Source organism: Apodemus sylvaticus, chromosome 6 (assembly GCF_947179515.1).
Source record: "Apodemus sylvaticus chromosome 6, mApoSyl1.1, whole genome shotgun sequence".
In the NCBI taxonomy this organism is placed as follows: domain Eukaryota; kingdom Metazoa; phylum Chordata; class Mammalia; order Rodentia; family Muridae; genus Apodemus; species Apodemus sylvaticus.
In genome coordinates, this window is record NC_067477.1 from 52,199,492 (window position 1) to 52,221,447 (window position 21,956).

General features: G+C 44.9%; 1 protein-coding gene across 3 annotated transcripts in view; it reads left to right on the forward strand.

The window, feature by feature from the left end:
• Trim9 (tripartite motif containing 9) overlaps positions 1-21,956 on the forward strand; it is a 109,372-nt gene that overhangs the window by 61,344 nt on the left and 26,072 nt on the right. For all 3 annotated transcript variants that reach the window (XM_052185711.1, XM_052185714.1, XM_052185713.1), the window contains exons 3-6: positions 779-901; positions 10,846-10,956; positions 12,065-12,218; positions 20,167-20,324. In XM_052185711.1, the coding sequence (XP_052041671.1) occupies positions 779-901; positions 10,846-10,956; positions 12,065-12,218; positions 20,167-20,324 (546 nt within the window). The remainder of the gene's footprint in view (positions 1-778; positions 902-10,845; positions 10,957-12,064; positions 12,219-20,166; positions 20,325-21,956) is intronic.

Below are 21,956 nucleotides of genomic sequence, written 5' to 3' on the forward strand. Positions count from 1 at the left end.
AGCAGAGTTAAGTATCACAGTGTATTACCCTGAATAAACACCTATAAATCAGAATTGCTAGTTAAAAGAACTATATAGGTTTCAAGTCAAGTAAAAATGTTATACCCAGCATTTAATTTTAATACCATGGGGCCATGCTCCTCCCATTTTCTGTGTAGCTCCCATGCCTCAGCAAGCTATTTTGTCATTTCTGGTTTTTATAGCCAGAAAATGCTGTTAACCGATATGATTTTTTTTTCTCCATTGCAGTCTTTCTTCATGCCAGGGACAAGTACTTTTGTCTGTTATTCTTAGACCTTACATACTTCTGCTAGCATTGGAGGGCAGCACTGCATCATTGTTTAATGTGGGGGAACCTTTGTCATCCTTCTTCTCTCTTCTGTTAAGTTTAGTAAGCCTTTCCCTCTCCTGTCTTGACTCTCCTCTTCCTTCTAGATTCCTCTTTCCAGCCTGCAGAATGGAGCAGAGACACCCATCGAAAGACTTTTGTACCACCCTACAACCAAAGCTTTATTGTACTTATTATAATTCAAACTGAAGAGGTGGTTTCTTTTAATAAAAAATAATTTAAGTAACAAATACCCATCTTCTTTCAGATACATTTAAAGCAAAATGCTTACACTATAGAGTACAGTTTACTAGTGGTTTGGAAATACTCAATGTATTCTATGGGCAGGTTCCTTCCCGTCTCTTCAGTGGGGAGAACTGGGATGCTCTGGGTTCCCTGGCTACCTGAGCTCCCCATACACGCGCCTGAGAAATGTGCTCTCTTGTTCAGGAAAACAGTGTGGAGTTCGAGGCCTGCCTGGTGGCCCAGTGTGATGCTCTCATTGATGCTCTAAACCGAAGGAAGGCTCAGCTGCTGGCCCGGGTCAACAAGGAGCATGAGCACAAGCTAAAGGTGAGCGGCTCACTGGGGACAGCGGAGGACAACCATCCAATCTCCCGGGAAAATGGTGGCAGCCACAGGAGGATCTCATTCCTCACCCACATGGCCTGGCCAGACAGGAACAGACACATCCCTTCATTCTCTATTTACTTCAATTTACTTCAAACTCCTTCAGTTTCCTAACCAAAATTTGCTGAGTGACTTCTCTGGACCACAATATGCTATAGGCATGGAAATAACAAGATAAATAAAAATATCTGTATTTGTTCTACTCTCTCAGGAGGGGCAAATTTTAAGAAAAGCGTGGGGGGAGGGGAAATATATCATAGGCTAGGTTTTTGGTTTGGTGTTGGGTTTTTTTTTTTTTTTTTTTTTTTTTTTTTTTTTTTTTTTGCAAAAATCAAAATGGGATAGTGAATCCTGGGAACAGGATTGAAAGAAAGCTTAGCTAAGGGTGGCCACACATAGGCAAAAAATATGTTTTGAGTAGATAAATAGAATACATGTTTTCTTAAAAAATGTAGACTTTTCAATATAGACTTTGACCACTAGAATGTAAAAATTAGTGCATTATAAGTCTGGGATCCCATTGACAGGACTGGTGTTGAAGACGTGTGGTAACCTACCTGTCATCCACTAGCAACAAGATGGGAAGTGGGAGCAGAAGGGAGTCTAGTGATTGGCGCTCAGCTAAGGACCACACACGTGGTCAACAATCATCAGGCCTGGTGAGGGGAGGCATATGCAGTTATGGCCTGGGGTTAAAATAGAAGAAGCGAGCGCCTTCAAGGCTGTCTATTGGATTGGCATCAGGAGATGCAGGAGCCACTTCAAAGGAAGCAGTGGTTCAATGTCTCAGTGATAAATATTACCCAGCAGGTCAGTTACCTAACACCAGAGAAATATCAAGAGCAAGAGAAATATCATTTCTAAATTCAGATCCAGTAGCTAAACCAAGGAACTTTCAACAATGATGGTTTCAGGTTCATGGCAAGGGTGAAGGAGACCTCAACTATATCCTCCTTCCCTAAGGCTCTCTCCCTCTCTTGCCATCTGCAGCTCCTTAAGGTACATTCAAAGATGCATGGCTGCTGCTTCCCTGACCAAGTCAGGAAGGCAATGTAGTGGGAACAAAGGCCTTTCCCTGCTGCCTTTTGACTTGGATTGTGACTCAGGGGACACTTGAGAATTGAGACAGCAGGCTATGCTTCCAAACAGGAAGGGCTCATGAGAACCTTGTCACTTAGCGAACGATGGGCCTGACCTCCAGCTTGGGCTCCCTGATGCCATATGTCTTCCGGTTTTGCAGAGAGCAAAGGTACAGTGATATCAAGGAGCCAGGTTCTCAGGTAAAGAGAATAGCCGATCTTGAAGTCAGCATATACACTTAGATTTAGGACGGGGATGGAGAGTCCCCAGATGCTAATGTTACCGAGCCTGTGGATTTGGGTAGCAAAGCAAGCCTGGCAACCCTCATGATCATCTGAGAGCAGCCAGACACACTCCTGATGGTGGGCCTCATGAGAAGCCTCTCTCATTCATGTTCATCTTAGGATGAACTCAAGCTGTGATTCATGGCAAACTGTGTGTGAATTCCTTAAATCCAAGGAGAAGCTGAGGGAAGTCATGGACATGCTGTGCTCCTTCCCCGCCGCCAGCTGTTACGAAAGGGTTAGAGTGTGAGTATCTCTTACAGGTTTACCAAGTCGAGAGCATGGCTTGGTAAACATTTTCTCTCAGAGTCGGGTTAGATCTGAATGTTCTGTCTCAGCTTGCATGTAGTATATGATTCTTCAGTCATCCCACAGCAACACAGAAGAGTATCCTGGGTGAGCAGGTCCTGCCTTTGATAACAGCAATAGTCAAAGTCTGGAAACTATTTTGTGGTGAGAGTATACAAGTTATATTATAGGGATGGCCTCACTCATTTTCACAGTAGCTCCAAGGGGCCACTGTCACCATTATTTCTGCTCCAGAGAGGAGGGAATGACAACACCATGAATTAAGGACTGGCGCCACAGCCACAGAGCCCAAAATCTGAATAAAAGTTCCCACTGCTCACAGCAGAAGTTGCATGCAGACAAGGCACTTCTCAGCCAAGGGGTTACAGTGCTGCGAAGGGGTATAGGGGAGGCAGGGACACTGAAAGAATGAGCATTACCCACAGATGGCTCCAGCACAAGCAACCAGCAAGCTTCTGGGGAGGAGGTGGTCAGTGCTACTGACATCATAAGGAAAACCACCAACAGCTATGATGTCACCGATCGCCTCATGAGAGAGCTGGCATCATAGATGCCTGTAGGTGTGTGCTCATGGCCACTGCATTCCTGCCTGCACCAGGAAGCCTGCCAGGGAAGATGATGGTGATCTTGATAAGTCAGTCAGTCCTCAAGACTGATAGTTTCTGTTGCCATCCTCCGCTCAATGACTGTCACGTAGCCCTTCCTTTAGTTCCTGAAAGAAATGCAGAAATTTACTTTCACAGCAATCCTTGGAATATCTTGTGCATTTTGGGGTTTGCTTGCATGTGTGTGTGTGTGTGTGTGTGTGTGTGTGTGTGTGTGTGTGTGTGATGAGGATTTAGGGGTTTGCTTCCATGTGTGCATGTGTGAATGTGTGTGTGTGTGTGTGTGATGAGGATTTAGGGGTTTGCTTCCATGTGTGCGTGTGTGTGTGTGTGTGTGTGTGTGTGTGTGTGTGTATGTTTCTGTATTATTGAGGATTGAACCTAAGGCCTCACATACACTAACCAAGCACTGTACACTGCCCACACTCCCTCCTTTTAAAATTTTGAGTCAGAGTCTTGCTCAATTGTCCAGGCTGGCTTTGAAAACACTCTAGTCTAAGAGGGCCTTGAATTTGTGACACTTCTGCCTCAGTCTCTAGAATGTTTATGCTCACAACTTGTGTCACTAGGCCTGACTTCACAATATCATCCAAGTCACATAGAGATGAATAGATAAAACTCTGGCTGTGCTTCAAGCATGAGCTGGGGTCGCCCAGCTGAGAACCAAGGCAAGCATTTCAGTGCCTACCTTTTTCTCAATGGAGTCTCTTTTACCAAACATTGTAAGTACTGGAACCATAGCAGTGACTGTGGTGAGTATTTGTGGTACCATGCAGTCCCTGCAGAGGTGGCTATCCCTGTCCTGTATAAACAGATGCCAGTCATCTCTATGGAAGAAGAAATCCAAGACTGGAAAAGCTCATTGATCTATGCCATGTCAGCAGACAGCAGAGTATAGGACAGCACCTTTGCCCCTTACTTGATTCCACCTTTGCTGGCCAGGACTAGGATCTCACCATGGCCTGTGCATTAGCTAGATGCTTCTTGGGATGCAGTAGATGCTCAGGATGCAGTAGATGATGCTCAGATGCAGTAGATGCTGCTCAGGATGCAGTGGATGCTCAGGATGCAGTAGATGATGCTCAGATGCAGTAGATGCTCAGGATGCAGTAGATGATGCTCAGGATGTAGAGGATGCTCAGGATGCAGTAGATGATGCTTGGGATGAAGTGGATGCTCAGGATGCAGTAGATGATGCTTGGAATGAAGTGGATGCTCAGGATGCAGTAGATGATGCTTGGGATGAAGTGGATGCTCAGGATGTAGTAGATGATGCTCTGTATACAGTAGATGCTCAGGATGCAGTAGATGATGCTCAGGATGCAGTGGATGCTCAGGATGCAGTAGATGATGCTCAGGATGCAGTGGATGCTCAGGATGTAGTAGATGATGCTCAAGATGCAGTAGATGATGCTCAGGATGCAGTAGATGCTGCTCAGGATGCAGTAGATGATGCTCGGGATGCAGTAGATGATGCTCGGGATGCAGTGGATGCTCAGGATGCAGTAGATGCTGCTCAGGATACAATAGATGATGCTCAGAATGTAGTAGATGATGCTCTGTATACAGTAGATGCTCAGGATGCAGTAGATGATGCTCAGGATGCAGTGGATGCTCAGGATGTAGTAGATGATGCTCAGGATGCAGTAGATGATGCTCGGGATGCAGTGGATGCTCGGGATGCAGTGGATGCTCAGGATGCAGTAGATGATGCTCGGGATGCAGTAGATGCTCAGGACACAGTAGAGATGATGTTTGGGATGCAGTGGATGCTCAGGATGCAGTAGATGATGCTCAGGATGTAGTAGATGCTCAGGAATGGCATCTACCACACCCCAGGCCTCCATTCCCTCCCACTGTCCTCATCTTCCCCCTGGAAGCCCTTCTGTTAAGGGGGGTTGTGCTAAAGGCCACATGGATGCCACAGGGCAGAGGACACTGGCGCCCTCATTTCACCCTGCTCAGACTCTGGAGGACAATGGAAAGAGACAGGAGGCTGGCCGTTGCCCTCAGCAGCAAAACTGTTCTGTCTTCTGTCTCTACGGTTCATCTGTCATTTTCAGCTAATTGTATCTCTCACCACTTCTAAGAACAGCCACCAGTGCCACTGCCACCATAGCTACTGACACCAGCCCCTGTGGACTCTCTTCTTCTGTCCCTGCCTGTTCTCCTTGTTGTTTTTTTCACTACCGAGACTCGTGAGGAAAGACTGGCCATTTAAAGACATCTTCATCAAGCACAGCACTTTGCTGGCTGTGCGGCAGGAATCTCATGTTCTTCCATTTCCAAGGAATGCTGCTGACTGACCAAGAGGCAGAGTGTGTGTGTGTGTGTGTGTGTGTGTGTGTGTGTGCAGGATGCTGGGAAGCCAGTGTGGGTTTATGAGTCTTAGTACTCTCTCATGCCCCTTTCTCACAGCACTGCCAGCCTGCACAGAGATAAGGGCTCTGAGGAGACAAGTTGGAGTCAGGTGGGGAAAAGCCTAGATTCTGTGTGTGAGAAAGAATGCAGATAGAAAGAATATTGTTCTCACCTGTGAGCCATGGAAAAGCAGTTATCACAGTAGCCAGCATAAGAAATTACATGAGTACTTAGCACAGTCCCATATTTTGGGCCCGTTTGAAACATAAATTGAAGTTCTGAAGTTCCTGATATTCTGTGGTTTGAAACCGTGCAGGGAGCTGTGAGTCTAGTTTTGGGATGTTATAAACTGAAGCAAGTTACCAAAAGACATTAGAGAAAAGTACCTGTGAACTTCCAAGAAATAGTCCTAGTTTGTGTGTGGAATTGGTGAATTAGTTGCATAAAGTTCTAATGATCAGCAGAGGACGTAAGATAATATGTTACCATCCGTCCCAGGTCCTTCTCTGCTGGGTACAGCCCCAAACTGTCCCCACTGCCCCTGACATCCTTACAGGGAGTCCGGACAGCATTAAAGTTTGCCATTGATGAGATGTATGGGTTTTTTTTATTTTACAAAAATTACATCATTTCCATTTTCTTTTGAGAAGTTCAAAGTATTGCCTGAGAATTAATTTTGTCTATAATACTTTCAAACTTGAAATCTTTCTTAAAAGCACCTTATATTCTCCCCCCCCTCTCTTTCTCTCCAGCATTTTAGTATGATCCAAGGTTGACTAGTTCAAGCTGATATGCACCTTGTTACCTTCCAACAGTAAGATCCCTTGGAAGCAACAAAGATAGTTGTTCAAATTTTTTTAGGGGCAATCAAATCTTTAATGTGCTTGTACAGTTGATGAATTTGATGTATCAAAAAACCCACTCAGTGAAGTTGTAATAATAAAGCTTGCTGGTTCTCAGACTCCATATCAGTGGGTAGCTTGCATATGTCCACCATGGTTATATGCCAGATGCTCCCTTCTGGAGCTATTGTACCATCGTACTTTGTTAGAATACATCCCATTATTAAAAAATATATATTTATCCTATGGTCATCTCACTAAACGGAAAACATCCTGAGTGCTCCTGGCTTATAATATGCGTTCTCCTGACTGCCGCCCAGCAGGCAGGTGACACTTTGATTAAGGAATGGAAGAAAGAAAAGAATTTAACCACACTCACAAGGAAATTTTAAGCAATTAGATGAAGCTAGTGTCATCAAGAAAAAGAGATTAATTCCAGCTGAGCACCAGCCCAGCCTGGTGAATGCAATAAAAATGAACACAGAGAATTGGTTGGACACTGGGAGGAAGACTTGTACAAAACCTAAACACCTGGAATAGCGTGAAACCTTCACTTTCCCTCAGCCAAAGTTGAGAGGGGTCAACATTAATAGTGTAACTGCAAGCATCACTGATTTAAGCCTGTCATTAATGCAGAATTCCTTTCAGAGTTTCATTTGGTAAGTTCTATGGTCCTCTGCCTCCCATATGTGAATAAATCTGAAAAAAAATCTGTGGAGATAAGAGTTGCCGCTGTCCCCAAAGGACCATCAAGATGCCAGCACACACAGTGAGGGCTCCCCATGAGTAAGAGGCACACTTTAACCCCAACTCACTCTGGCAATGCCAGTGAAGGGCAGTCTCAGACTGCCTTTAACGTCCTTCAGCCAGATACGCGTGAGCCTCTTTCCTCTAGATGCCACGTGACTCACTCCATGGATAACAGAATGACCCTGTACAGCTCTGCTCCGTATCCTGCAGGGGTCCATGTGGCAGCACTCTGATGCCCCCCCCCACCCCACCTCATGGTAAATGTTCTCCTGCATGGACAGAATGCCGCCAGATTCCGCTCTTCCTAGGGTGTGGGCTTCCTCCGCCATTAGCCGCTCTGTGCTGGGATACAGTCTGTTCTGAGCCAGGCTTCGCAGTGATCACCGACGAGCCTGCTGCTGGCATCCACACTTTAGAATAGACAACTCACAGCTTTGCTGTTAAAAATCCCAAGCTCTCCTTAAAACGTGTTTGTATTTTGCTTGTTTAATAGCCCTAAGTGATTCTTTTCTCAAGTAAAAACTCTCAAAGCTTCAAACTTGTCTTTGTAAAAACTGCTGTTAGGTGAATCCAACCCTTCATACAGAGGGTGGGATTGGAGAAAGAGGAAACCTGTTTGTCTAAGACCCTGTTAGAAAGGAAGGGTATACAGAATTCTTTTTTCGTTTACATTTCTCCAAATTTTGAAGAATGCATTATTCTTTAAAGAATAAAATTATAAATAATACACTTGGGGGGGGGCAACCCTAGAGCTTTCTGTTTAATCAAAGAAATCAAACCAGCACATTTCCCCATGACTCCCCGTGACTCCCCGTGACTCTCCGTGAGGCTGTTCAGAGCATGGCCAATTGCTCGCTGTGCTTCAGAACCTGGCTGTGTGCACAGAAATTTCCCTACCAACAGTTGGGAGCAAAATCCACCCGGGAACAAATCCTTCAGGCTTGGAGTTTGAAAGCACGTGGGCCTTAGGTAGAGGAGAACAAACAAGATGAGCTAAGGGATCACCCTATGTGGCGGGGCGTTAACTGGGGCAGAAATTACAGATCCCAGTTAGAAAAGGGTGAAATAGAAAGAGCGTTGCCATTCACTCCTACTGGTGACTCGTGAGTGATCTCCCTCCAGCATCCACAAGAGGAGCGTGATTCAAAGCTGTTTATTCTTTATTGTTAAAGAGAAAAAGTTATAGACACCTGAAGAATGGAGAACTAAACAGAAGTCAGAGTGGAAACTTTCCTTGTCCAATCTTAGATAAGCAAGAGTAGAATTGTCTTCTTTAACGCCAAGCCTCGCTGTGGGTTACCCAAGTGAGCTGATGGAGGACTGTAATGGGCCTGTCATTAGTGGGGATGTAGAGTGGTCAGAGCAAGCTCTACCTGTGTGTAACGTCTCCTGGGTGGCTCTCTGCTGCTGAAAAAGCCCGAGAGTTCAGGGGAACTACAGACCCTCATTAGACTGTCCCTTTCCAGACAGGAGCTGCTGTCATGCCCTGACCCAAACAGGGATCCTCGTTACTTTTGCCGCTTATCAAAATAAAACTGGTCAAATGATCAATAGGTCCCTGCCAAGACAATTGATCTTCTGGTAAAATTCTCAAAGCTTCCCCTGGGCTACATGGGCTACAGACCAATCCACTGACCCGTGGGAACTGGGTTAGGTTCTAGTGCAGATGAAAGCAGGGGACTGTTCTCCCAGGACCTATTTCTGTCACTCCTGTGACTTGCACAGGACCCAAGGAAAGGGACTTGACTGCTGCCAGCTACAAACATGGTGCCAAATGGTTTTCTGGGTCACTATCATCAAAGTCCAAAAAAATGTGCATCTCAAAGAGGAGCGGGGTATCCTTGCTTCCTAGGAACCAACTTCAATAAAACGGCAAGAAATAAAAAGTAGGAAGAAGAGCCTGAGCAGAAAGCTAACAGGCAGCAGGCTGAGAATAGACCTGACCAGACAGTCAATGCACACTCCTCACTGGGCTGGGGAGGTGATGTGATGGGTAAAGTACTTTGATGTGCAAGTACTAAGACCAGAGTTCAGGTCCCCAGCACCCACATAAAATGCTGGGTGAGTGTGGTGGCTGGCTCCTAAAGGTAGCAACTTGGGAGGCCGACAGTGGGATTTGTGGTAGCAAGCTAGCTAGACTTCCTGAATTGGTGATCCCTGGGCTCAAGATACCTGGTGCCAACCCTTGGCTTCCATATGCACAGGTTTACACATGAATATATGCACACATGCATATATACCACACACATCCATGCATTTGGGGGGATTGGGATTTTTTAATTGGGGGGGGGTGTTGATTGGTTGGTTGGTTGGTTGGTTGGATTTTCAAGACAGGGTTTCCTCTGTGTAGCCTTGGAACTCACTCTATAGACCAGACTGACCTCAAGCTCAGAGAGCTGCCTACCTCTGCTTCCCAAGTGCTGGGATTAAAGGCGTGCACCACCACTGCCTGGCTGCAAAACTTTTAATTAAAAATTAAATAAGATTTTTTAGACCTTACAAAGTGGTTATACGATTAAGAGATCTAATTATTTGCCTGATCTCCATAAGGTAGGAAATAGCAGTTCAGAAAGTGGAAGTCAGTAACAGTATACCCAAATACCCCAGAAGGGTCGCTGAGGAGCCGATCCTGTCCCGCATGCTGGGACAGCTCTCAGGCAGAATGAAGGTTTCCCAGGAGTGGACAAAGAGCCCCACACTCAGACTGCAACAAGCCCCAAATCAACTTTCCTTAAGAAGGAAAATTTAAAAGCAGACAGAAAACTTTAGAGTATTGAATGATATCCTTTAAAAAAAAAAGATTTATTTATTTAGTATATGTAAGTACACTGTTGCTGTCTTCAGACACTCCAGAAGAGAGCGTCAGATCTCATTACAGATGGTTGTGCTGGGATTTGAACTCAGGACCTTCAGAAGAACAGTCAGTGCCCTTAACTGCTGAGCCATCTTACCAGCCCTGAATGATATCCTTAATCCAGCACATGTACATCATAAATTCTCACAATACAACAGAAAAAGGCCTTAAGTGAGCAATGGACAGAGAGACAACTATGAAGGCATTGAGTGCCCTGTAAGAAAGGAGCAGGAGTGATTGTTATTATTCCTGTTATTATCCCATTAACTGGGATGCTTGCACAGCCAGTAACATTTACCAATGGTAGCAACCAGGAAAATGCCCCAGGGTCTCAGGTGGGGAAACCATTTAGAAGAAACAGCAGGTCAGGAAAGAGGGTGAGTGCGGCCAAGCAGCTGTCTGTGTGGAAGCTGTACCTCCCTTACTGACAGCTCCTCCCTTCACCCTAAGAGCAGGTCACAGGAGTGTCAACTTAACAGAGAAAAATGTCTGCGGGGTCCTCCTATATGAGACCTTACCGCACCAAGGTCACCAGATTCACAGAATTCTAACCTCGATATTCTGACTTCCGTAACCTTTCTGAAGGGTCCCGTCAGCAGTGTCCTGTAAGGACAGCACCCATCTATCCTCCATCTCTATCCCTGGTCCATGCAGAGAGCAGCACAGACCACTCTCCTCCACGAGGATCCATTTCCATGACACGCTTGGATTCTGCTTTGAGGGAGCTTTCCAAGTCCCAGTGTGCCTCTCTTCTCCTGGGAGGGTCTCCCTCTGCCATTTTCTGTTCTCTCGCCAACTTTAGGTGGTCCGGGATCAGATCTCTCATTGCACAGTGAAACTGCGCCAGACCACGGGCCTCATGGAGTACTGCTTGGAAGTGATTAAGGAGAATGACCCCAGCGGCTTTCTGCAGGTCAGTTTACTAGCTTCTGCTTCCTGTTCCAGACATCCCATAGCACCGAGTGTAGGACACATAGATGGGACATCTAGCAGTCTGGCTTACAGTGTGCCGCTCAGGAGTGGAACCTACCTGCATACTCAGGGAGTGCGCAGAACTCTGCTGACTTCCTGGAACTCTCCGCCATCCTCTGCTTCAAGTCTAAGAGGGGCATGGGCTGAAGGGGGAGGGGTACCGGAGGCATTTGTTCTGGTGCTTAATCATGAAAACGTAATTCTCTGTACTTTTCTTCCAAAGAAGAGAGTATTGTCTTGCCTGAGAATTGGGCCTTCTCCCTCATAGTTCTGAGCAGTTTTGTCAGCTGAAGTCTGTGTGAATGGTCCCCCCTTGCTGCCTCCTCCTCCTGCTCAGGAAACCAGTTATTTTCCCCAGTGGTAGTAGAGAAGTTGCTGTGTTTGGGGCTTTTCTTTCCCTGTCAGTTGTAAAGTGCTATAGTGTAAGCTTGTGTTTAATTGCATCTTGGATACCAATGACAGGTGAGGTGCTTCTTTACTAAGCTAGCACATGAAGGTCTCTTTCAGTTCACACTCCGCAACCAGCCAAGAGTGACAGCTGGAACCAAACACTAAAAACTAAAGAGGTCTCTCCCTCAGGGTCAGGCGGGAGGCACATGAAGATTGAGTAGTGAGCTGTAAGGGATGCGGAACAGCCTCTCTGGCTTGCAGGCCTCGGTCCGGCCTCTCTGGCTTGCAGGCCTCGGTCCGGAATATTGTCTGGCTGCCCACGCCTTGAAACAGAAGGGTGGAACTGTTGATTCTATAGGACATACTAGTTCCCAGTTCTTTAGGGTTGGCAGCTTTTGGAAGCTCAGTAATATATGCACGAGCATAGTTCATGTAAAATCACTTAACAGCAGCTAGTAGTTTCTACTTCCCTCTTTCTAATTCGAGAAAGATGTTCCGCCTTGCTTCAGAAACTGTGGCCACTAGTCACACCAGTCTTTCTCGCCTACGCACAATGAGATGGGAAGAGCTTGAGGTCCTCCCGGTTTGGTGGTAATATGGAAAGTCCGGGAGCAGTGTTGTGGTTTGAAGGTGACATTGTGTTTCTTTGACGTGCTTAGATTTCAGATGCCCTCATAAGGCGCGTTCACTTAACTGAGGACCAGTGGGGAAAGGGCACTCTCACTCCCAGGATGACCACGGACTTCGACCTGAGCCTGGACAACAGCCCCCTGCTGCAGTCCATTCACCAGCTGGACTTCGTGCAAGTGAAAGGTGCGTCCTTGTGTCCCCGGGGCCAGCACGCCGGCCTGAGCAGGTGCTGCCACTTGAAGTACTATGGATGACCCTGTGATGAAGGTTATTCCATCCAGAGTGAGACTAGGAGAATGGCCTCAGCAGTTGTAAGCACTTGCTGCTGGGTGTAGTGTGTACGCTGCCTATAATCCTAGAACTTAGGAGGCAGAGGCAGGCAGATTTCTGTGAGTTCAAGACCAGGCTGGTCTATATAGCAAGTTTCAGATTAGACAAGACTACAAGGTAAGACTTTATCTAAAAAAGAAGACTTAGAATCAAAAATCAGAAAGGAAAGAAAAGGAAGAAAGGAAAAAGAACATTTGCTGCTCTTGCAGCGGACCCGTGTTCAGTTCCCAGTGCCCACTTCAGGTGGCTTACCTGTAGTGCCCACTTCTGTCATCTGAAATGAAAGCTCTGGTGGGGTGGAGAGTGCACCAGGAGTTGACTCTGGACGAGCCAGAGCGGGAGAGGATGGCGGCAAGCCTCAGGGAGGAACAACGGAAACTTGAGAGAAACTAAAGGTTAGCCTGTGGGACTACAGACGAGGGCAAGATCTGTTTGAAGTTTTTTTCTTGTAATTTTTTTATGTTGGGCACCAAAAGGAAATGAAGTGCTTACAATTAAAAATCCAAGCGAGCTATGCAATGGCATTTATGGCACTGAGTCATCCGCTGAGGACCATTTCTGATTTTTATAGCTTCATGTCTCTAAATACATTCATAGAAAGCTGCAAAGATAGTAAGAAGAGGTCCTTGGTACCAATTACGCCCTTCCTGTCTTCCATCCCGTGGTTACTTTTATATAGCTACAATACAGTAGGAAAATAAGTAAAGTTGACATGGCTGGAGTATATGGATAATTCTATGACACCTTATGGCATATGTAGATTCCTACAGCTATCCCCACAGTCAAGACAAAGATCAATTCCAAAGCCAGCTGAAAAGATGGAGATCTGTAAGCCCAGCTATGAGGAGTCGAAGGCAGGGGGATCTTGATTTCAGGTCAGCACAAACTACATAGTAAGAGTTCATCTCAAGAACAAAACAGAAAGGAAATCTGCACCACAAGTCACCCCACCCCCACTCAAACCCTTGACAACTAGGGCTCTGTCCTCCAACTCTACCATAAAACACTTGAAAACTGGAGAAATAGGGCGAGGTGTGGTAGCACATTGCCTAATCCCAGCACTCAGGAGGCAGAGGCAGATCTCTGTGTCTTCAAGGTCATCCTGGTCTACATAGCAAGTTACAGGCTAGCCTGGTCTACATAGCAAGCTCCAAGCCAGCCTGGTCTACATAGCAAGCTCAAAGCCGATAGGCATTACATGGTGAAATACTGTCTCAAACAAAGTAGATAAAAACCTTTTGAGCAATTCAAAAATGAAAACAATCCTTTTCAGGGCTGCAGAGGAGGCTCAGCAATTAAGAGTGCTCACTGCCCTTGCACAGGGCCAGGGTTTGGTTCCCAGGATGCAGTCAGGTGGGTCACAGCCGCCAGAAGCTCCAACTCCAGAGGATCTGACGTTTTCTTCCAGCCTCTTTAGGCACTGCATTCAGATTGCAAACGCACCCATGTACACATAGTTAAAAATAAAAGTAAAATCTTTTTTTTAAACTGGAGAACTTAATTTACATTATTCACCTTTTAAGTATCCACTTAATAAATAAATTCTAAAAGTAGATGCTTTGCAAATTATATATGTTAGAAAAAAAAATCTACCTGTTTCCGCTTATCATGCAGAGAATCCTATAACCAGAGAAGTTTTAATACCATTAGGGCTGACAGTGCATGGGTGAGGTCATGTATGTGTTAAGCACTCTTGTGTCTTTTCATGACCTTTTGCTCTTGCTGGCTCAAGTTTCCTTGGTTTTTAGTTGATAGGCATTGCTTTGAAATACTGCCTTAACCAAAGTCTAAAGTGATGTGTAAGCTGTAAATTAAAATGTCATGTTGTAGCAACAAAAAATAGGAGCACTTATGGAATATTAACCAAACCGTCCATTATCCAAAGTGTGGTACTTTTGTTGTCGCCTCCATTCTCACAGCCCTAGAAGTCAGCTGAGGACACTGGGGTACAGGAAGCTGTTACCACAAGTGGTGGGGCATGGGTCCACTCCAGGATGTAGTTTCAGGTCACACTAGTGTCATTTCCAATTTGTTCCACAAAACTAGCACCTTCCAGTGTAGCTTCTTTGAGAAATAGCCAATTTCCTTTTATACATTTAAGAGTGTGTGTGTGTGTGTGTGTGTGTTGCACAATCTTTTATTGTTGTTTAAAAGTCTTTCTCTGATACCTACATGGCATAGTCACTAAACCATTCCTTGCAAGAATACAGCTTAATTCCTCCCAGACAGCCTATCTCCTATCCTTTCAACAAAATAAACCATTAAAAGTTATGTCTCAAGTATTGTGGAGGAGGAAATACATCAACATAAAAAAGCAGTGAAAGGCTTTGGGTGGAAGAGGAGAAACCCCAGTCCACCTTGATGATCCTAGGGCAGGAGGAAGAGGGAATTAGAACACAGAAGCCTCGTGCCTTTGAAATGCTTTGGTGGGCTGGCAGAGCAGTCTGCTCCCATGTCCGCTGCCCTGCTGAGTCTGGTCCCTCCACCTGCCCCCTGTGGAGTGCAGGCCAGGAGGCAGGACGAAGCTAGAGCCAGCGGCTCCTTCAGCTGGTATGAATACTGAGGTCTGAGAGAGCTGACATCACAGACCACATATCCAAGAGCAGACTTGTGCTCACTTAGCTGCTCACACAGAGGTAGGAGTTGGGGAAAGCTGTATGTGTGAACTGCACAATCTGTATACACAGCGGAGAATGCCATCCACACTAGGGCTGAAGTGCAGGGCACCCTAAGTCCAGCAACTGACCTGGCACACAGAAGATCCAGAACAATCCTTGGTGGCATTAAAAGGAAAGACCATTTGGTGTGAGAGTAAATTTCCTTTGTCTTAATTTGATTTTGATTATTTTCTCCCTGCCTTGTTAATTTATGTGCCTTGCTTTGTGTTCATTAAACTTAATCAATTCAGTGGCAGCCTGCTCCATTCAGTCTCAATAATTTTTACCTGTCAGATACCACAAAAAGCCAAGGGTTGTGCTGGAATAGCAGTTGACTGGCTGCAGTTGACCCTCTCCCCAGCCTTTGGGATATTTGTTAGCACACGGACAGCTGTTCCTCGTCTATTGTTAGCTTGGTCATTTTCTAAAGGAATCCTCAGTCCACTTGATGAGATACCCTTTCACAACTTGTCAGTAAAAAATATTCCCCCCAAACTGCATTCTAAGTCCAAGTGCAAAAGATGCAAATTAAATAGCATTTGTCGTGTTAATGTAATCTGACCACTATGAAATAACAATGTCAGAAGATAGGTTTTTCTAATGATGTTACATGGACACAGTAGAAATTGTAAAATAAAAAAAAAATTTAAGTATCTTCAGGTATACATGTAATTTTTTTATGCAGAAAATATCTGCCTGTTTCTTGACAGAAAAATGTTCGCATCCTTCTGGTTTTGAGATTTCTTTGTTGCTGTGGAGGAAGATAGTCTGCTGTGAGTGTCCGTGGGCTTCTGCCCAGGCAGCCGCTGCCCATCACACTTGCACCCTCTGGGGTCAATGCCTCAACCGCTAAGGGCTTAGCTGCATGTCTCTTTTCAGGTCCCCCACCCTCAGCAGGTGATCTCTATCTAGAGAACGCTGGACTTTATGATTCTCCAGATGCTGGAATGATCCGGCATGCTTCTGGTTGTACCTTAAGGGGAAAGCCACACCTCCTTTCCAAACCACTGTTGAGTGATGTTTGAGCTCCTTTCCTTTCATTGTATAAAATGACCTACCACATTTCATCTGCCACTTTTATTAGGGATCATTTTAGGAATAGTTTTCTGAATTCTCAGTTGGTAATGTTAACTCCTTCCTGGGTTCATGGGAAGAGAGTTTTGAGTCTTTTTGTAGTCTGCCCCCGGGGTTTTGCCATATGGGGCAAGAATAGGTTTTGAGCATCCACTTTCTTTGAAGAGCATTACCCTAGGATTAGATGAGCACAGAGAGCATTTAAGTCAAGTTGCTTAAATCAAATGCCTGCATGTTAAATGCGTACCAAGACAAAGCTGTGACCTAAAGCTACACCCACCTCTCAAAGACCGAATAATTGTTCATTCCTTTAAGTGCCTCTCCTCCCCTGGGGATCTATTAACCTTCATTAACTCCTCTTTAATGCAACATCTCTTGATACACTCCAAGGTCCCAGGCAAGGACAGAGTGATCTGAGCTGACTCTCCTCTGTAATGCAAGGAAAGAGCTGCAGGAGACGGCTGGCAGGGACAGGTGAACACCATATGAACATGCAATCTGCTCACATGCAGAGGTTTGGGGGCTGAAATGAATGTCCTCAGAACATGTATGATTTCCATCCTTCCCAGTGGACCAGTGATAACTTTCTAGAAAGGCCCTGCATTCCCTCTAGACCAGTGGTTCTCAGCTTTCCTAATGCTGTGATACTGTAATACAGTTTCTCATGTTGTGGTGACCCCAACCATAAAATTATTTTGTTGTTACTTCATACCTGTTATTTTGCCACTGTTATGAATTATAACGCAGAATATCTGATATATAATCTCAAAGGGGTCACAACCCACAGGCTGAGAACGTCTGCTCTTAAGCTTAAATGCTATTTGTATTGTTTGGGCACTGTAGAGACGAATGGATGGTCGGTCGACAGGTAAACCTTTGGAGAAGGGGAGGCTGTAAGATGGCACTCCTGCCATGGTAGCTCTGAGTGGGAGCAACAATGACTACAGTAATGCTCGGGAGGGACCTTTGCCATCCAAAGTCAAACTTGAATGAGGTGTGAAGACTTTGCCCTAGTTCAGAAATCCTGAGCCCCAGCTGCGTGTGCCAAGTCCGCTGCCTCAGAACCATCCTGCTAGGCTTCAGACCCCAATCCCGCCTCTTGTTAGCCATGAAACCTCTCTGGGTTTCAGCTTCTTTGTCTATGAAACAGAGACAAGAAGAAAGTGGCGATGAAAAGATACCATAGGTGAGTGCCTGTGAGCATCTAACCAACACCTGAGTGTTGATAACCACCCCTTAAGGCTTGTGGTCTGTGTGGGGGTGAGGGGTCAGCTTCCTTCCTCCCTCCCCACATTCCAGCTTGTTCCACAGAGGAATTCTGGAGACTTGCCAGTGTTCATGACCCGAGGAGTTGGAGGAAAAGTTAAATAAGGAGAGAGCAGCCTCCAAAGGATGAAATTTGAAGACATCGGTAGAAAGCGCCATTGTAGAACATAGCCCCAAGCCATACCTCCACCAGACTCGCCACAGAAGCACAAGTCACAGCACAAGAACTTTCAGTTTGTAGCTTGTGTTTATAGGCCAAGAGAATATTAAGTACTGCAATTGTGATCAGATAAGGAGAAACCCGTTATAAAGGGAAAACCAAAGATGTCTTAGAATGAACACAAGATACAAAGACCAACAGCGTCAGGGAAGCCCCAGACATAAACATCTCAATAAAATAAAGCATTCTTCAACATCATCCCAGAAACTGCTGTGCTATATCCACAGCCAATCCATAAATTACAGAATTTGATTGAAAATACTTTCCATTTCTTATAGACTACCCATTTCATATCTAATAAAACAAAATAGGATAACTAAACTCCCACCATAAAAAATCTATTTTTATAAATGTCAACCCATCCCTTAGCTAATAAAGCTGTAACTTTGACATACTTGCTTTCTATATACAGCAGCATCTGTGGTAAATAAGGAATAGATAAATATGGAAAAAGAAAAACTACTTCTTAGCATGTGGAGAAACAGATTTAGACAAGCAACAAGTCCCAATCTAGACATGCCACTGTCTCTGTGTAGCCCAACCCCACCCACTTTGCTCATTTTCCTACTGTCTGAATATGAGACAAAATCAAGACCTGGGCATTAGAGACAGGTTTTTTTTCCCCCATAACTTATTTGTTTCTTTTTACAGTCTACCTCTTGGAGACTCAAAATAAAGCTGCTGTGTTTTAATTCCATGTATCATGCATTTCACTTAATCTTTCAATTATGTCTTTGTCTAACAGGGATATTTGTGTTTCTTCTCAGCCATTGCAGGCGTTTGTATGATTCAAGTTGAAATCATTTCATGGTCTTATTCTTTGATTTTGTAATTGATGAAGTGTACACTTGCTCTCGGCATGAACGAATTAAAATGAAAGGTTGATATGGAGCTGATGAGACAGACAGTTCAAGGAATGGGTTCAGGATACACCCAACAGAATAAATATCCCAGGAAGATTCACCCAAGTCTCTATGTCAACTGTTTTGCTAAATTCCACCATAAATATAAAATATGTACTCCATTTATAAAGGAAACATAGTTTTAATAACAAAAGCTTCGCATACAAATAGACTTCAAGCTAGACCTCAGTAGTAATACCCAAGTAATGCCTTTCTCTGCGTGGTACTTATACAGCCTTTTAAAGTTATGTCTTCTGTCCCCTTTGCCATGCAGTCCTAGAATTTGTTATGAAACAAAGCAAGAGGGTTCTTTTGTTTTCGTTTCTAACTTTCCTCCAAATTCAGATGCTCTGGGTAACCAGTGGCTGCAGAAGCCACTGGTCTCTTAGAAGACTCTGCCCTACACCACTGAAACTTGAAGCAGGACTTCCTGTTCTGAAATGGTCACCTTCAGTTAGTTATTCCCTTATTTGTTTTATTGAATGCTTGATTTAACAGCTCGAGTCCGGTTTCATTGGAAGTCTTTCCTAAGCCTAAGGTAGTCTCTCTCACTTTCACATCATGGACGTTGTAGCTGCTTGTGTCTTCTAGGTCACCCACCATAGACCCTGTTTCCTGAACTGCTGTGAAATCAACACATCCTGGTTGGAATGGCTGACAGGAATACATTTAACTCAGTGCATGACACACCAAGTCCCATGTAGGTGCAGCATACCGCATGTCCCATAATTAACATCTGTGCATCACCTAAATGTCCCTAAACTTGAATTCCAGTGTGCTCTCTGCTGTAATTAAAGTATGGAGCCTTAGCGCATGTTCTGGTGCCTTTTGTTGTTTCAGTTTGGGTTTTGTATTTTTTAATATTGACAAGAGACTAGAGAGATGGCTCCGTGATTAAAAGCACTTGCTGCTCTGGCAGAGGTCTTGAGTTCTGTTTCCAGAATCTATGCAGTAGCTCACTATTGTCTGTATCTCTAGTTCCAGGATACCTGGACACCTTCCTCTGACCTGCACAGGCACCAGACATGCAAGGGGTGCACACATATACATGCAAGCAAAACACTCACACACATAAAATAAAATAAAAAATACCCAAATAATTTTAAAAATATTTGCTAAAAACAGTTCTCTCAGCTACGTATATTGAGTTACTATGTTGGGAACAGAGGTTGTCAACTAGAATTTTTATGTCCATGTGTCTGAAGATTCCCTACTCTATGGTTTTAAATAGTCTAAGTTATAATGAGTTGCTAGTTATTTCTCACAAGACTTGAAAACACCACCAAGCCTCCTGTCACACTCAGATCTGCTCCTGTGTCCCTGGGCTAAATTGTTCCATACCTGAAAAACAGATGGACTTGACCTCTCACTGTCCCAAGGTACAGCCACTGTGAGAATACAATGTCACATGCTTCAGAAGTTTCCAGTCTTACATGGCTTGTGTCACTTGATACCAAATTTCAAAATCCACAGCTGCAGCTCCTGTTGATGGGCACAAGATCTGGAAGAACTTGAATGGATGGGTAGATTGTTGGATGGGCAGGGTGTGTGTGTGTGTGTGTGTGTGTGTGTGTGTGTGTGTGTGTTGAGACTACTTGCTTATGAGAGGGAAGCTTGTCCTTATAAGATAGTGAAACCCTTGTAACTCAACAGAAGCTAGAGTTGTGCTAATTTCTGTTTAGCTTCCTCTCCAGTCCCAGCAACCCCCATACTACAACTGGAGGAGTGTTGCACCCACAACAACAGTGCTACGCTGTCCTGGAAACAGCCCCCTCTGTCCACTGTGGCCGCCGATGGCTACATTCTGGAGCTGGATGATGGCAGCGGTGGTCAGTTCCGGGTAAGTAGGTAACCTACCCGTTATGAAGCAATGCCGGGGGCTCCCTCCGAGGACCCACTGTGCAGTCCCGACTTGGTTTTCCCATCTCTCCTGGAGGTGGGCTGCTCTGCAGGGATTTCTTGTCTCATATCATCAAAGATGGGTAGAGTCTCTCAAATCATCCTACTCTCTCAGAAAGACAGTGTAGCTGTGTGACAGCCTATATGTATTGTCTCTCTGAGCCTGTGGGTCCTTATGTGCCAGTGAGGGGGACAAAGACAACAGCATGTGTGGCACTCTGCTGCTTAGACTCCACTAGATAGTCTGTAAAGTCAGCATGGTGCAGTATCAGTGACAAGTCTGCAGCATTAGCTTGCAGCTCCATCTTGATTCACTGCTAATAATGCCGTTAAGTATGCCTGAGCCTTGTGTCTACAATGATAGATTCTAACGTCTTCGACTGACACTTTCCTTACTTGGCAAACCCCATTACAACATCCTTGTAGTGAGTTTTTCTAATAAATCTTTATCCAGTTTAATTTCTTTCTTTCTTTCTTTCTTTCTTTCTTTCTTTCTTTCTTCCTTCCTTCCTTCCTTCCTTCCTTCCTTCCTTCCTTTCTTTTTTTCATGAGCCTTTTGTCAGACAAAACTGGTGTCCAAAAAGCATTACTTCCACAAAGCAAGGAAGTGTTAGTCACATTGGGAAGTCTTGGTGCCCCCTGGATATGAGGCAGCTGCCTCTTGACAAGACATAGCTATTTTGCCCATATTATTCTGTGGGCAAATCTCTATGTGGCTACCCGACTGTGTGTCTGCTTTTGTCCCAAGCATACTGTATCAGTCAGGGTTCTTTAGAGGGACAGAACTTACAGAAATGTGTATGAGTGTGTGTGTGTGTGTGTGTGTGTGTGTGTGTGTTACAGCTAATCCAACAATGGCTGACTATGAACAGGAAGTCTAAGAATCCAGTAGTAATTCAATCCATGAGGCTGGATGTCTCTGCTCGTCTCCATTATATGCTAGAAGCCTGAATTAGTAGGTGGTAATGCCAGGGAAGGAATGAGCTTACTAATGTGTGGACAGGCAAAGAGAGAGGCTTCCTTCTTCCATGTCCATCTGTCAGCTTCCAGCAGAATAGATGGCCCAGACTAGAGGTGGACCTTCCCACTTCAAATAATTTAATTAAGCAAAAAGATCCCTCAAAGATGTGCCCAGCCATTTTGAGGTTTTGGTTAATTCCAGATGTAGTCAAGTTGACAACCAAAATAACTATCACACACACACACACACACACACACAAAGAGAGCTTTCTTCCTCTCTCTCTCTCTCTCTCTCTCTCTCTCTCTCTCTCTCTCTCTCTTTCTCTCTCTCTCAGCTTAACTTCCACCTACCCACCCAGTCTGAGCTCTCAGTCCTAGAAAGCTCCTGTGCTGGGACCACCCAAAGGAGCAGCTTTCTGGGGACCAAAGCCCACGTCAGCACTGCTAACGAGGAGAACCTATGCAAAACACACCACCAGCCCCAGAAGATGAGATTTTCTTCCAGTCACTAGCCAAGGGTCCACTAGCTTCAAAGAGCAAAGACTACAAAGACACCACCTCCTGACTGGTTTTCTGCTCTTTAGATATACATACCTTCAACAGGAGGTGTCTT